Here is a 13,798-nt window from a genome sequence, read left to right as displayed (position 1 = left end):
AGGGAAGGGAAGGGAAGAGAGAAAAGAGAAGAGAAAAGAGAAGAGAAGAGAAATGCTCTGTCTGGCTCAAATATGATTGTGAGAAAGTGAGAGGAATGCTTCCCTCACACACAAAAGGGTTACTATACTTTCCTTCATGTGATTACATACATACGTTGTTCTAATGGCAAACCTAAAACTATCTAAATAAATGGAAAAACTGCATAGCAAAACATCCTGTTTTCTGAAGTACAAAACTGGAAAAGTATCAAAAATTACTCTGAAGTGAACCCCAAGGAAATGTATGCAACATTTAGGATCACATGTTCAGTTGGTGGAAATCAGCATGGCTTTATTATTTCAACTGAACTAGATTATCATCCTCAACTAAGGATTAGTCCTTAGTTCCTAACTCATAACTGGGGGGAGGGGAATGCTTTTGTTGCAATTGTTTTTAATAAAATATTTTTCTAGATATTTCATGCTGCCATTGAAATGTCTGCCTGTCAAAAAAATGATACAGATGCACCACAAAATTCAGAGATTTTTGCTTCAGAATTAGGGCTAGAATGGTACAGAATAAAAAAAAACTTGTTTAAGAGATATAAACCTTCTAATAACCATGTTTTTCTAGATAATTATTGTCTTAAATTTGCTTGTACTAATTTCTAATTTTTTTTGCCTTCCTAAGTGAAACTCACTTTTCCTAAAACAAAAATGCTAGCAATCAAGCACTCTTGAATATCTGACAATTAACAGAGTATACAAGTTCATGAATCTCACATATGCCTGCAATATGAATTTCAGTGAGCATACAAAATTTGTTTCAAATCTCCATTTTTTAAAGTTATAAAATATACTCCCATGATGACACACTAGAACCCAACACTCCTGTGAGCATGTCCTTTGGAAATCCTCAAATGTAAAGATAATTTGCATCACTAGATTGGAGATACTCCCTAACCCCTAATTAACTTGTTATTTCCAGTGTATTACCAAGAACTAGGCCTAATTAATGGTGTCAGTATTTCAGCTGTTTCTGAGCCATATAAACAAGCTAAATCAAAATTCACCATGATAAATGTGGTGATTTACAGGTCTCCTTTCTGGGGGAAAATATGCTTCCTGATATGCCTGTCCTATTTGTCCAGAAGGCATATAATAAACAAAAGCATTTTGCCATCATCTGGTTCTCTACGACGCTTCTGTAAAATCAGCAAGAGTACCATTACTAATTCTTTCTGCATATATATCATCCCTCATCATTCATGAGGCATATTATTAACCAAGGAACCAAATGTCATGAAGAGAAGAAATTCTTTAGTTGCCTATATATCAAAGCTAGGAGCCCACGTAACAAACAAGAGGAATTAGAATTGCTCATTTAGGAGCAAAAATTGGATCTAGTTGGCATTACTGAAACCTGATGGGATGATTCCCATGGTTGGAATGTTAAAATCAAGGGTTGTAACCTAATTAGAAAGGACTGAGTGAGAAGAGGGGAGGAGGAGTGACACACTGTCATAAATGATATTGCTTGATTCTGAGTCACTGATAATTTTCTTCTGAGTTATCTTCAGTACTAACAGATAAAGCACAAGACGGGATATTAGTCGGTGTCTGCTACAAGCCCCAAAATCACACTAGGGAAAAGGATGACTGGCTCAATACATAACTGTCTATGTTGGGAAAAAAACACTTCAATTTGAGTGACAGGTGCTGGGAAGCCTCATACTGCCAGTACTAAAGCATCCTTTGAATTTCTAAATAATACATATGGCATTTCCTAACTCAAAAAAAAAAAAAAAAAAAAAAAAAACCACATTGCTCCAACATGGGGGAATGATATAAGACCTTGTCTTCACAGATAAAGAGGAACTGATCACAGAACTAAAAGTTAATGGTAATTTGGATACAAATGATCATGACTTGATAACAGTTATAATGTGCAAACAGAATAAAGTCCAGACCATTGATATATACACACTTGGTGCTTTAAGAGGTCCAATTTCACAAAGCTGAAAACAATTATGGGTCATAACAGCTGAGAGAAAGAACTGAATCAGAAAAATGTGAAAGATAATTGGGATTTTTTTTAAGAACACTTTACCAAATGCCCCCAAAATCACAATCTAATAATTGAGGAAGAAGGTTGTATTGGTTAAGAAAATGATCTGGTTTAGAGGGGAAGTGATGGTAGCTATAAAAAAGAATATATAATAAATGGAAGAAAGGTGAAGTTATAGTAATGAATATAAATCAGAAGCTAGGAAATGTAGACAATTAAGGGAAGCAAAGGCACACAAGGAGAAATCTATGGTCAGCAGAGTTTAAGACAATAAGGAGTTTTAAAAGTATATTAGGAATAAAAAGAATCCTAACAACGGTATTGGTCCACTGATAGTTAAAAATGGTAGAATTATCAACAATACTGTAAAATGGTAGAAAAGTTCAACAATTATTTCTGTTCTGTATTTGGGGAAAAACAGATGATATAGTCATATCATATGATAACATTATTTCCATTCCAGGTATGTCAGGAAGATGTTAAAAAACAGCTACTGAAGTCAGACATTTTTAAATCAGCAGGTCTAGTAACTTGATCCCAAGAATTTTAAAAGAGTTGGCTGAAGACCACTAATGTTGACAAATCTTGAAACACTGGGGAAGTTCCAGAAGACTGGACGAAAGTTAATTTTGTGACGGTATTTTAAAAGTATAAACAGGATAAGCCAGGTAATTATAGGCATGTCAGCCTGACATTGATCCAGGACAAAATAATGAAGCAGCTGAAACAGGATTCAATTATAAAGAACGAAAGGAAGTAACAATTTAATTCCGATCAACATGGTTTTATGGAAAATGGATCTGATCAAACCACCGTTTTTTAAACGAGATTGAAGGTTGGTTGATAAAGGCAATAGAGTTGATGCAATATACATAGACTTCTGTAAGGCATCTGAGTTGGTGCTGCCAGATATTTCAATTAAGAAACTAGGAATGATATAAAATTAACATGGCACACATTCAATGGATTGAAAGCTGGCTAACCGGTCTCAGAATGTAACTGCAAATGAGGAATCATCATCAAATGGCTGGGTTTCTAGTGGTATCACGCAGGGATCAGTTCTTGGCCCTATGTTATTTAAAATTCTAATTAATGACATGGAATAAAACAATCACTGACAAAGTTAGCAGATTACAAAAAAATTGGGGAAGTGATAGTATTGAAGAGGACAGGTCACTAATACAGAGAAATTTGGATTGCTTGGTCAAAGCTGTGCACAGGCAAACAGTATGTATTTTAATATGGCTAAATGTAAATGTATACATTTAGAAACAATGGTAGGCAGGCCATACTAACATAATGGGGGACTCTCTCCTGGGAAGCAGTGACTCTGAGGAAGATTTGGGGATTACGGTGGATAATCAGCTGAACAAGAGCTCCCAATGTGACACTGTGGGCAAAAGAGCTAATGTGATCCTGGGATGCATAAGCAGGAATCTTGAGCAGAAGAGGAGTTACTTTACCCCTCTATTTGGCACTGATGCAACTGATGCTGGAATAGTGTGTCCAGTTTTGGTGCACACAATTCAAGAAAGATGTTGATAAACTGGAGAAGGTTCAAAGAAGAGCCACAAGAATGATTAATGGATCAGAAACATGTACACCTCTACCTTGATATAAGGCTGTTCTTGGGAGCCAAAAAATCTTACTGTGTTATAGGTGAAACCGTGTTATACTGAACTTGCTTTGATCCATCGGAGTGCGCAGCCCCACCCTCGCGAGCGCTGCTTTACCACATCATATCCAAATTTGTGTTATATCGGGTGGCATTATATCGAGGTAGCGGTGTATTATAGTGTTAAGACTCAAGGATCTCAAACTACATATCTAAAGAGGTTAGGGGGTGACTGGATTATAGTCAGTAAGTTCCTATATGGGGAACAAATATTTAATAATGGGCTCTTCAGTCTAGCTGAGAAAAATATAACATGATCCAATGGCTGCAAGTTGAAACTAGACAAATTGGAATTGGAAATAAGGCATAAACTGGTAACCACTGGAACTACTTACCAAGAGTCATAGTAGATTCTCCATCACTGAATTTTAAAATCAGGTTGGGATATTCTTCTAAAAGAAATGGTTTAGGAATTATTTTAGGGAAGTTCTATGGTCTGTGTTACACAGGAGGTTAGACTAGAGGATCATAATGATCCCTTCTGGCCTTCAAATCTACAACTCCATTCTGTTCTGTTTTGTCATTATTGTGCCTCTAATGTCAGCTATGTTTTGGGAGACTAAGTCTTCTTATCCTATTTATTGCAAAATTTTAAATTTTGCAATTACCTCCTCTTCCACCTTTCTCATCTGTGCAATTACTCATTTAATATATGCTGGATTTTTTTTATTTTTATTTTTTCTGGGGGGAGGGGATCGGTAGATTCAGAGTTACTCTTCTTTCTATCACTAATCCAAAAAGAAAAAAATATAGCAGACAAGTAATTTTTATCTTACATATGTATGTTTTTGTCCAGTGAAGATATAGCCCATACCTCCCCTAGAATAATGGTTTTCTCCATATATCAAAAATCTTTTGACAGTTTCCATTCTATCTCCATGGTTTAAGAAGTCCACGCTGCCCATTTATCTTGGGCTAGTAGGAAACTTTCTGGGTTGAGTAGAGGGATCTAATCTAATCAGTTTTGACAGATTTACATTTATATTAAAAAAAATTAACTTATTAAATGCTTTTCTCCCAAGTCTGCAGACAGAGACTTCCAATGCCTCTGCCGATGCTCATAGCTTTGCCAAGCATCTGTGGAGTAAAATTAACACACAGTTGTAATGCTGCTATAGAAATTGCTATGAGAAGCAATGAAAATAATAAGAACAAGGTCAATTTCATTTAATCTTGGGGCCAAATACTAAAAGGTGCCAAGTATCTTCCAAGTGCGTACAATTTCCATTAAAATCAATGGGAGATAAGTTATAGGCGTTCAATATCTCTCAGCATTTTCCCCTTCAAGTAAATGATCTCCCAAAGAAATAAATAGCCCTCGGTCTTCATCTTCCCTCACTGTATTATAAACTTTACAGTCAACACTCTCCATCATACTTAATTCAGTATCCATGAAGAATATGATGCCATGAAGAGAAGCATCACATTAATGTGAAAATAATACTTGTAAATAAAATACTTTGCACTTACACAGCTCCCTCCATTCCAGACTCTCAAGCATTTTACAAATATTAGTTTAACTTCACAACCACCACATGAAGTAGCTAAGTGACTTAATCCATAACATACAAGAACTCTGTGCCGAAGCCATGAATAGGTCTCCTCATTCCCAGTCCTTTGCTTTATGAACCTATTCTGACTCCCCTTCACAAACAGTTTATCACACACAAGCTTCAACTTTCTAAAAAGAGAAATACTGAAATATTTAAAACAAAAACAAAGTACCACTCTCACATCCCCTTCTGTCCCCAGCCTGAGAATAATATACTTTTAAAAACCTTAGCTGTTCTTTAGAAAGGACATTCATTGAAAAACAGAATCATAGGACTGGAAGGGACCTCAAGAAGTCCCCTAGTCCAGTCTCCCGCACTCATGGCAGGACTAAGTATTATCTAGACCATCTCTATCAGGTGTTTGTCTAACCTGCTCTTAAAAAGCTCTAATGATGGCGATTCTACAACTTCCCCAGACAATTTATTCCAGTGCTTAACTACCTTGACAGGAAGGTTTTTCCTAATGTCCAACCTAAACCTCCCTTGCTGCAGTTTAAGCCCATTGTTTCTCGTCCTATCCTCAGGGGTAAGCAAGAACAATTTTTCTCCCTCCTCCCAACCTTTTATATACTTAAAAACGGTTATCTACCCTCTCAGTCTTCTCTTGACTAAAACAAACTCAATTTTTTCAATCTTCCCTCATAGGTCATGGTCTTCTAGACCTTTAATAATTTTTGCTGCCCTTCTCTGGACTTTCTCCAGTTTGTTCACATCTTTCTTGAAATGTGGTGCCCAGAACTAGACATAATACTCCAATTGAGGCCTAATCAGAGCAGAGTAGAGCAGAAAAATTACTTCTTTTGTCTTGCTTACAACACTCCTGCTAATACATCCCAAGAAAGATGATTGCTTTTTTTTTTTTTTTTTTGGTAACAGTGTTACAAGGTTAACTCCTATTTCGCTTCTGATCCACTATGACCTGCAGATCCCTTTCCATAGTACTCCTTCCCAAGTAGCTATTTCCCATTTTGTATGTGTGAAACTGATTATTCCTTCCTAAGTGGAGTACTTTGCATGTGTCCGTATTGAATTTCAGCCTATTTACTTCAGACCAATTCTCCAGCTTGTCCAGATCATTTTGAATTTTAATCCTATCCTCCATTTTGAATTTTAATCCTATCCTCCAAAGCACATGCAACCCCTCCCAGTACAGTATCATCTGCAAACTTTAAAAGTGTACTCTCTATGCCATTATCTAATGGATTGATGAAGTTATTGAACAGATCTGGACCCAGAACTGATCCCTGTGGGACTCCACTTGATATGCCCTTCCAGCTTGACTGTGAACCTCTGATAACCACTCTCTGGGAATGGTTTTTAAACAGTTATGAAGCACCTTATAGTAACTCCATCTAGGTTGCATTTCCCTAGTTTGTTTATGAGAAGGTCATGTGAGACAGTATCAAAAGCCTTACTAAAGTCAAGATATACCACATCACCTTATCCACAAGCCTTGTTACCCTGACAAAGAAAGCTATTAGGTTGGTTTGACATAATTTGTTCCTGACAATTCCATGCTATGATTTATCATCTTTTTGTCTTCTAGGTGTTTGCAAACTGATTGCTTAATTATTTGCTCCATTATCTTTACAAGTACTGAAGTTAACCTGACTGGTCTGAAATTCCCACGTTGTCTTTATTTCCCTTTTTATAGATGGACAAATATTATGCCATTTTCTAGTCCTCTGTAATCTCTCCCATCTTCCATAACTTTTCAAAGATAATTACTAATGGCTCAGATATCTGACCCTAGCTCATTAAAACTAGCATTCTCTATGTTTTGCATAGGGTAGGTTCACTAATCTTTTCGTTGTCATTTAGCACTTCCACCATTTCCACATTTTCTGTGACTGTTTCCCAACCTCCTACCATCCCCCAATTGAGTAATGGGACTATGCTGTCTTTATCTTCCTCTTGCTTTTAATGTATTTGTAGAATATTTTCTTTTTACCATTTATGTCTCAACCTAATTTAATCCTTAATAGGATTAAGTTAATCAAGTCAGAACTAAAAAGCACAGCTCTCACACTTACAGTTAATTTAGTGGATTACTAACCACACACAATGTAGTTCTACATTGTCCCCTAATTCACAAAGTCTCTCTACCCACACAGAACACACACATAGAGGCAGATTTAACCCCGAGGAAGGGCAAAATTCAGTGATTCCCCTCACTTATCATTAGCTAACATCATTGTCAAGTGACCTATCATTCTGCCCTTTATTAAAAAGTCTAGAAAAGTCACAGGCACTATTATAATGGATTTTTCTTTTCATTTCTTTCTACTGAGTTGTTATATCACCATGTGTTCCAATTAAAGAATTATTAGACCAAATGCCAAGTTTGACACCAAGAGAAAGAACATCTTCCCCCTGAAGAATTCCTTCAGGAAATTTCTGAAATATCAGAATAATGTTCCCCCTTCCAAGTCATATAATTAATTTTTCTAGTTCATGGCTATAATTTCCTTTTTATTAAACTGGAAAACCATGTTGAATTTATTTTAAACTTATTAGGAATATTTCCAAATCACATTATGTCACATATAATTCACATCTTAAGTTTGTTAACAGACACTCAGAGAAAGAGAAAAAAATATCAAACTCTGGACTGTGAAGCATTCGTACCTTATTGCCGTTGTAGGAAGGAAGGTTTGCGTTTAAGAAAATTATTGGGAAACTACTTGGCTTCCCTTCAGTGAGTTTGCACAATAATTTTAATGACAGTCCTCTTTACCTTCAATTAATGAAGAATTCATAGCAAGTTTACATTACAAAACAACCTCCAAAGATAAGATGATAAAGGTCAATTTCTTGAGTCATTTAAAAAAAAAATCAGACTAGACAACATTAGAAATCATACTGTAGAAAACAATCCTGCCCTGGTAGGGGCTGGACTCTGATTTATATGCAGCCCAACCAAGTAAATTTTCCTCATTTCTAATTCCTATTATAGAACAAATTAACTAAACATAGACCAGATACTCAACAATGTAACAACTGGAGATTCAGAATGAATCCAGAAAAGTTCAATGGTCTCATGATCAGCCATACTGAAAGATATAAACAAACAAGATACTGACTAAGATTAAGAGTTGTTAGAACCTTTGCTAAATTTGAGTAACAGTACATCTCAAAGGAAGTTATAGATTGCAGCTAATACTGGAGACATACACACCTTGCACCACATTTTTTCCAAGATACAATCTGACACTGACTCAGGCTGGCATCCTAAAAGCATGAGGTGTTAAGGCTCTGTTAGGAATGATAATGAAGAACTTCTTGGAAGGAAGAGAAAAAAGGGAGCAAGGGATTAGCACACCGAATAGCTTTACCATAAAAGGTAACAAAGTCTGGTTTGGTGAATAGGAAGAATGCGGTGAATATAATATATTGGACTTGAACAAGGCTTTTGACACAGTCCCACATGACATTATCATAAGTAAGCCAGAGAAATGCAGGCTTGGTGGAACTACCATTAAATGGACACATAATTGGTTAACCAACCGCAAACAAAGAGTAACTATTAATGGAATGATGATGTCAGGTTGGAAAGAGGTCTTAAGCAGGGTCCCACAGGTATCTGTTCTGGGTCCAGTGTTATATAACATCTTTATTAATGACCTGTATGTAGGAACAGAGAGCACACTAATCAAATTGGCAAAGGATACAAAGCTAGGCACGGCTGCAAACACTTTGGAAGACAGAGCTAAAATTCAAAGGGATCTTGATAAACTGGAGAACTGGGCTATAGACAATAAAATGAAATTCAACACTGCAGAGTCTGAAGGCAAAAAGAGCAGTAGAGGAAGATGTCTGCTGGCTGAGAGCATGAGCAAGGGCCAGAGGCAGCTGAAGGCAGGGGCAGCAGCAGAGGAACTTACCTGCTGACATCTCCAAGCCTGGGGAGCTGGACCCCAGAGGAACAGTGATAGGGCCAGGGGGACTGAGGAATGCTCCCCTGACAAAGGCACTTCCAAGAGAAAGGCTGTGGAGGTCCTCACTGGGAAAAGTGGGATTGCACTCTAGCCAGAAGGGCTGGGGTAGCTGTCCTGGCAGAGGGTTGGAAGAGGATGAATAGGGAGCCTAAGCACGGCAGAAGACACCACCCCAGGGAGACCGTGATCTCCTAGCAGAGAGGCTGTGGCCGATCCCATCAAGAAGAGTACAGTTTTAAGGACTATACACACTGAGGATGTTATGAACTATGCTTTGGAACTTTTGTTAAAGACTATTTGCACTATATTTGGTAATGAACCGCTCTTCAGGAGGGGTATTGTTTAAACAGAGAGTCTGAAGTGAAGTTCTCTGGGTTACCTGAGAGGGGAAACTGAGATATATGCTGCAGCACAGCAGGTGCACCTTACAGGAGGGTGCTCCAGGCAAGGTCTGCCTTCTCGTAAAGGGTCTCTCACCTCTCAAGAGAGTGCCCTTACCTATGAGATATGGGATATTTTTACTGGGGCAGGGCACCTCCCACAATCTCGCCTGTTGAAGTTGTTCTACTGCAGAAAAAGAAAAAAGTGATTTGAGCAGGAGGACCAGACCCAGAGTCTTCTGCCTCCCAGGTGGGTGCCCTAACCATTGGATTAGAGCAGTGGTTCTCAACCTATTTATCATTCTAGGAGGCATATGCGGCCCACAAAGTGTTAACTGGACCGCAGGCTGAGAATCACAGTGCCCCCACCTAAAACCCGCACAAACCCCTATGCTCAGTGACCTCTGCCCACAGATCCCCTCCACAGAGTGGGGCCAGGAGCGGACAGCTGGGTGCGGGTGGGGTGGGAGGCATAAAGCCAAACCCCAGACCCTACTGTGCGGGGACCCAGACCCGACCTGTGCAGGGCTGGGCTGCTCAGACCCAGCTGCGGCAGGGCCAGGCAGCAGCCGGCTGCCCAGATCCTGCCACATGGCAGGGCAGACAGGAGCCCAGAGCCCACGGTGGGCAGGGGGTGTCAATGGGAGCCTGGAGCTTGCCGCGTGGCAGGGCAGCTGGGAGCCCATGGCCTTTAGCACACAGCTGAGCTGGGCTGCAGCTGTGTGCTAACTGGGCTGCATGTGGCCCACGGACTGAGAAGCACTGGATTAGAGTGTCATTTTCCCTTTCTCTGGCCCAATGACCATTTAAGTATTTATCCACAGTGGAAAAGTCTTTGGGCCAGACAGAGAAAATGACTCTGTAATCCTGTGGTTCAGGACACGTGAGGTGGGAGACTCAGTGTCCAGTCCTTCTGCTCCAATCACTCTTCTATTATTTATCCACAGCGTTTCAACTTTAACAGGAAACAGTGATGAAGAGGCCCTCCCCAACATCAGAATATCCCTTAGCTGTGTTATTAGAGCACTCTCCTGAGAGGTGGGAAACCATTGTTCAAATCCTCTAGCAGAGATACAGGGGTGCTCTAATCACTGGACTAAAAGTTGTAAGGTAGGCACCTCTTCCTCTGGCTATTTTGCGTGACATAAGGCAGGTGCCTAATTCATTCTTCCAAGAAACTACATAGGTGCTTACGCTGCCTGAGTCCAAGACTCAGGACCTCATTAGCGGATTGCTAGCAGAGATAGGCACCTAAGTCTAAGACTGCTATCTCAAAATGAGTAGAAGCTTAGGTCCTACCTCTCCTGCCAAGATCTCCCACTGGCTAGCTTAAGCATTCCCCAGCCTAGCATTCTGGCTTTTGTGGATCACAGTCTAAGGCACCTATCTCCTTCATTCACTATATAGGAGCCAAGATGCCTAACTCAATCTTGCGGATCAGTGTCATTCTAGTGATTTTGTAGGCACCTAAAAGTTAGGTGCTGCAACACTGAATGTTTCAGGACCAAAGTCCCTTTGTGGATCTGTTCCACAGTGATCAATACTGGAGTCAAAAGATTTCTTATGCATACTCTTATAACACCACAGTACATAAATTGTTTGGGGTATAATTTTTCTTCCTGCCTTCATGCCTTTTTTTTGGATACTTTGTATTCTAGACAAACAATTTAGACCCCAATACTACAATGACAAAGTCAACTGGCCTCCTCATGGGTGTAAGGGTCTGCCCATACAGAACTTATTACAGGATCAGGGCCTTATATTATAAACCTCTATCTAAGGCAGCAAGGATGGCTTCAGCATCATGTGAATGGAAAGAAATAAGAGGACCTGGGGAGAAGAAAGACTAGAGTTCTTTCTGAAAGTGAAACTTTGACATTCAGTAAAAGAAGTGGCAAAGTTAGCATGTGGATTAGCAAGACTACAACTTGTCAGCGCTAATGATAAATTAGCCCATTGGTTGCTAAAGTTCAACAAATAAAAGAGCTCAAAAAATCCCTGTCTCTTAGGGTACATCCATACTGCAATAGAGGACTCATAGCACAATCTAAGCTGGCCCAGGTTAGCTGACTTGGGCTAGTGGGGCTCAGGCTGCAAGGCCATAAAATTGCAGCATAGACATTGGTCCGAGTCCCAGTGTCTATACTACCATTTTATAGTACCACAGCCCAGTGTCTATACTACCATTTTATAGCACCACAGCCGAAGCTTCACAAGCCTGAGTCAGCTGACCCAGGTCAGTCGTAGGTCTTTTACTGCATGTAGACATACCCTTATTGTCGGATACTCAGCTGTGGGTACTTTTGACTTAAAGTCCCAGATGGTTTCAACACTTTACATTTATTAACATGAGACTAGCACGCAATGAAAAACAGATTAAGTTTTTATGTAAAACAATATTTAGTACAATTGAACATATACGGTCCACACATTTCTTATTTGTGCTCTTCAATAATGTAATCACACAGATACTCATATTTTCAAACATTTTAGTGAGGGAAAAATAGCTGTATTTACTGTATAAATGGATCATTTAAAAAGCTTTGTTAAAGCCTTCCTCTACACTATTCATGCATAATGAATATTCAATATTACCCATCATATCATTTTAAAATGTGATTCAATAAACATGTATAACAAATTACATCTCAATGCCTTTAATTCTCACAAAGACTGGGGTGCTAAATGTTCTGTGATGTTCTATTTCTTGGTAGACCCTATGTTTCAAATTAATCTTCTGTCAGACATCGGAGGTTGTGGCTTTCAGCCTTTTAGCCATTTTACCCACCACAGTGGTGTTTCTCTCAGGTTCTAAAACACTCTCACTGTTCCTGTACAGTTTTCAGAGGAACCTTTTTTAAGGTTGAATATTTAAACTTTTACATTTATAATCTGGTATCACTTCTCAAAAATGAAGGCTTTTTCTCCTCCTTTTGTCTAGATTTATGGAAAACGTTACGTTTACGTTACGTTCTTATTTGGTTACAAAAGCAGACTACACTCTGCAAAAACTAAAGGGCTTATTCTTCCTGAGAAACCTGGAGACATAATGTATCCAGATGCCATTTAATTTCTAAAGAGTTATGTCACATGTGTGCCCAGGTATTGATGCAAGAAAAAATCCCAGAGTGCTGACCCTTAAACAGAATAAATATATGAACAGCACATTGCATTTATATGCTTTATTCTCATTGGATTTTACAGCACAAATCCTATTTTTCATTCCTTGGAGAAGGCTAGCTCAATTTTAGAAAGCCTAGGGGTGTAAGTCTACTGAAGCAACAAGTAGTAGTTTGAAGTATTTGTATTACAGCATTCACAGGAATAGCCTATTATAAATGACAACTCTGTTAAAGCAGATAAAATTAAGATCTCTGTAAGTTACCCAGAAGGACTCAGTTAATTCTACAATCTCTGTTTAGGACCACCACAAAGGTTTAGAAATGACATATTTTGCCTTAGTATTTAACTTGGTAGATTTCAGTGAGCTTTGCTAAAATAACTGGAGCTGGGGATTTTATTTATTTTATTAAGCACTGATTCTGTGTTTGCCATTATGCAAGACACAGACAATCTCTACCCCTGAGGATCTCAAAATCAATTAAAAGACCTGAATGAGACAAAATGCACTAGGGGAAGTTTTAAAAAAAAAAAGAGATCAAAGTTAAGTCTTCCTCTTATAAAATGCAGGGTGGGAGAGAGCATGTGTCTTAGTTTAGTTTTTGTGGGCCTCCTCACAGAAGCAATCCTATTGGAGAGAGCACAGGCCTGGCTGGACACTTGGACTGGAAAGGTGTTCCAATCAAATATACAGAAGGAAATGAGGTAGAAATGAAAGGGAAAGGCAACAAGATAGCATTTGGGGTAGAGCAAAAAAACCCTTTAAATAAAAGTCCCCTGAAACACCACTTATAAAAAAAATGAAGTTCCTTAAAATACAAATTAATATATTCTGGCATTCCAGGCAAATGGACACAGAAAACTTTTGGTGCTCTGAACTTATGGTTTAATTCAGCACTTAGATACCAAGGGGGTAATGGAAATGTGATTAAAAAAAATATACGGAATTGTAGATAAAGATAAACCTGTGCAGGGTCTTTTAGGAAAAAAAATGGGAAGTTTAATCTGTAATACTTCAACTTCAAGAGCTGTAGTATGATACACAATAAGCCCCAACCCACACCCATAAAGACATTGTGATAATT

General features: G+C 38.7%; 1 protein-coding gene across 8 annotated transcripts in view; it reads right to left on the bottom strand.

Annotated features, from left to right (window-relative positions):
• The window catches only part of SHPRH (SNF2 histone linker PHD RING helicase), a 1,098,091-nt gene that overhangs the window by 103,348 nt on the left and 980,945 nt on the right, over positions 1-13,798 (bottom strand). For 6 of the 8 annotated variants that reach the window (XR_007773878.1, XM_050949418.1, XM_050949417.1 and 3 more), the window contains one exon: positions 4,722-4,799. The exons of 1 other annotated variant lie outside the window; for it this stretch is intronic. Coding sequence is in view for 6 of the 7 variants with exons in the window: in XM_050949418.1 (XP_050805375.1) it covers positions 4,722-4,799 (78 nt within the window). In the remaining variant the exon portion in view is untranslated. Of the gene's footprint in view, positions 1-4,057; positions 4,681-4,721; positions 4,800-13,798 lie in introns of those variants that run through there. One more of the 8 variants, XM_050949419.1, reaches the window with a different exon arrangement.

The sequence above is a fragment of the Gopherus flavomarginatus genome, chromosome 4, assembly GCF_025201925.1.
Source record: "Gopherus flavomarginatus isolate rGopFla2 chromosome 4, rGopFla2.mat.asm, whole genome shotgun sequence".
In the NCBI taxonomy this organism is placed as follows: Eukaryota; Metazoa; Chordata; order Testudines; family Testudinidae; genus Gopherus; species Gopherus flavomarginatus.
Note: the sequence above shows the minus strand (reverse complement) of the source record. Positions and strands in the feature narration are given on the sequence as shown.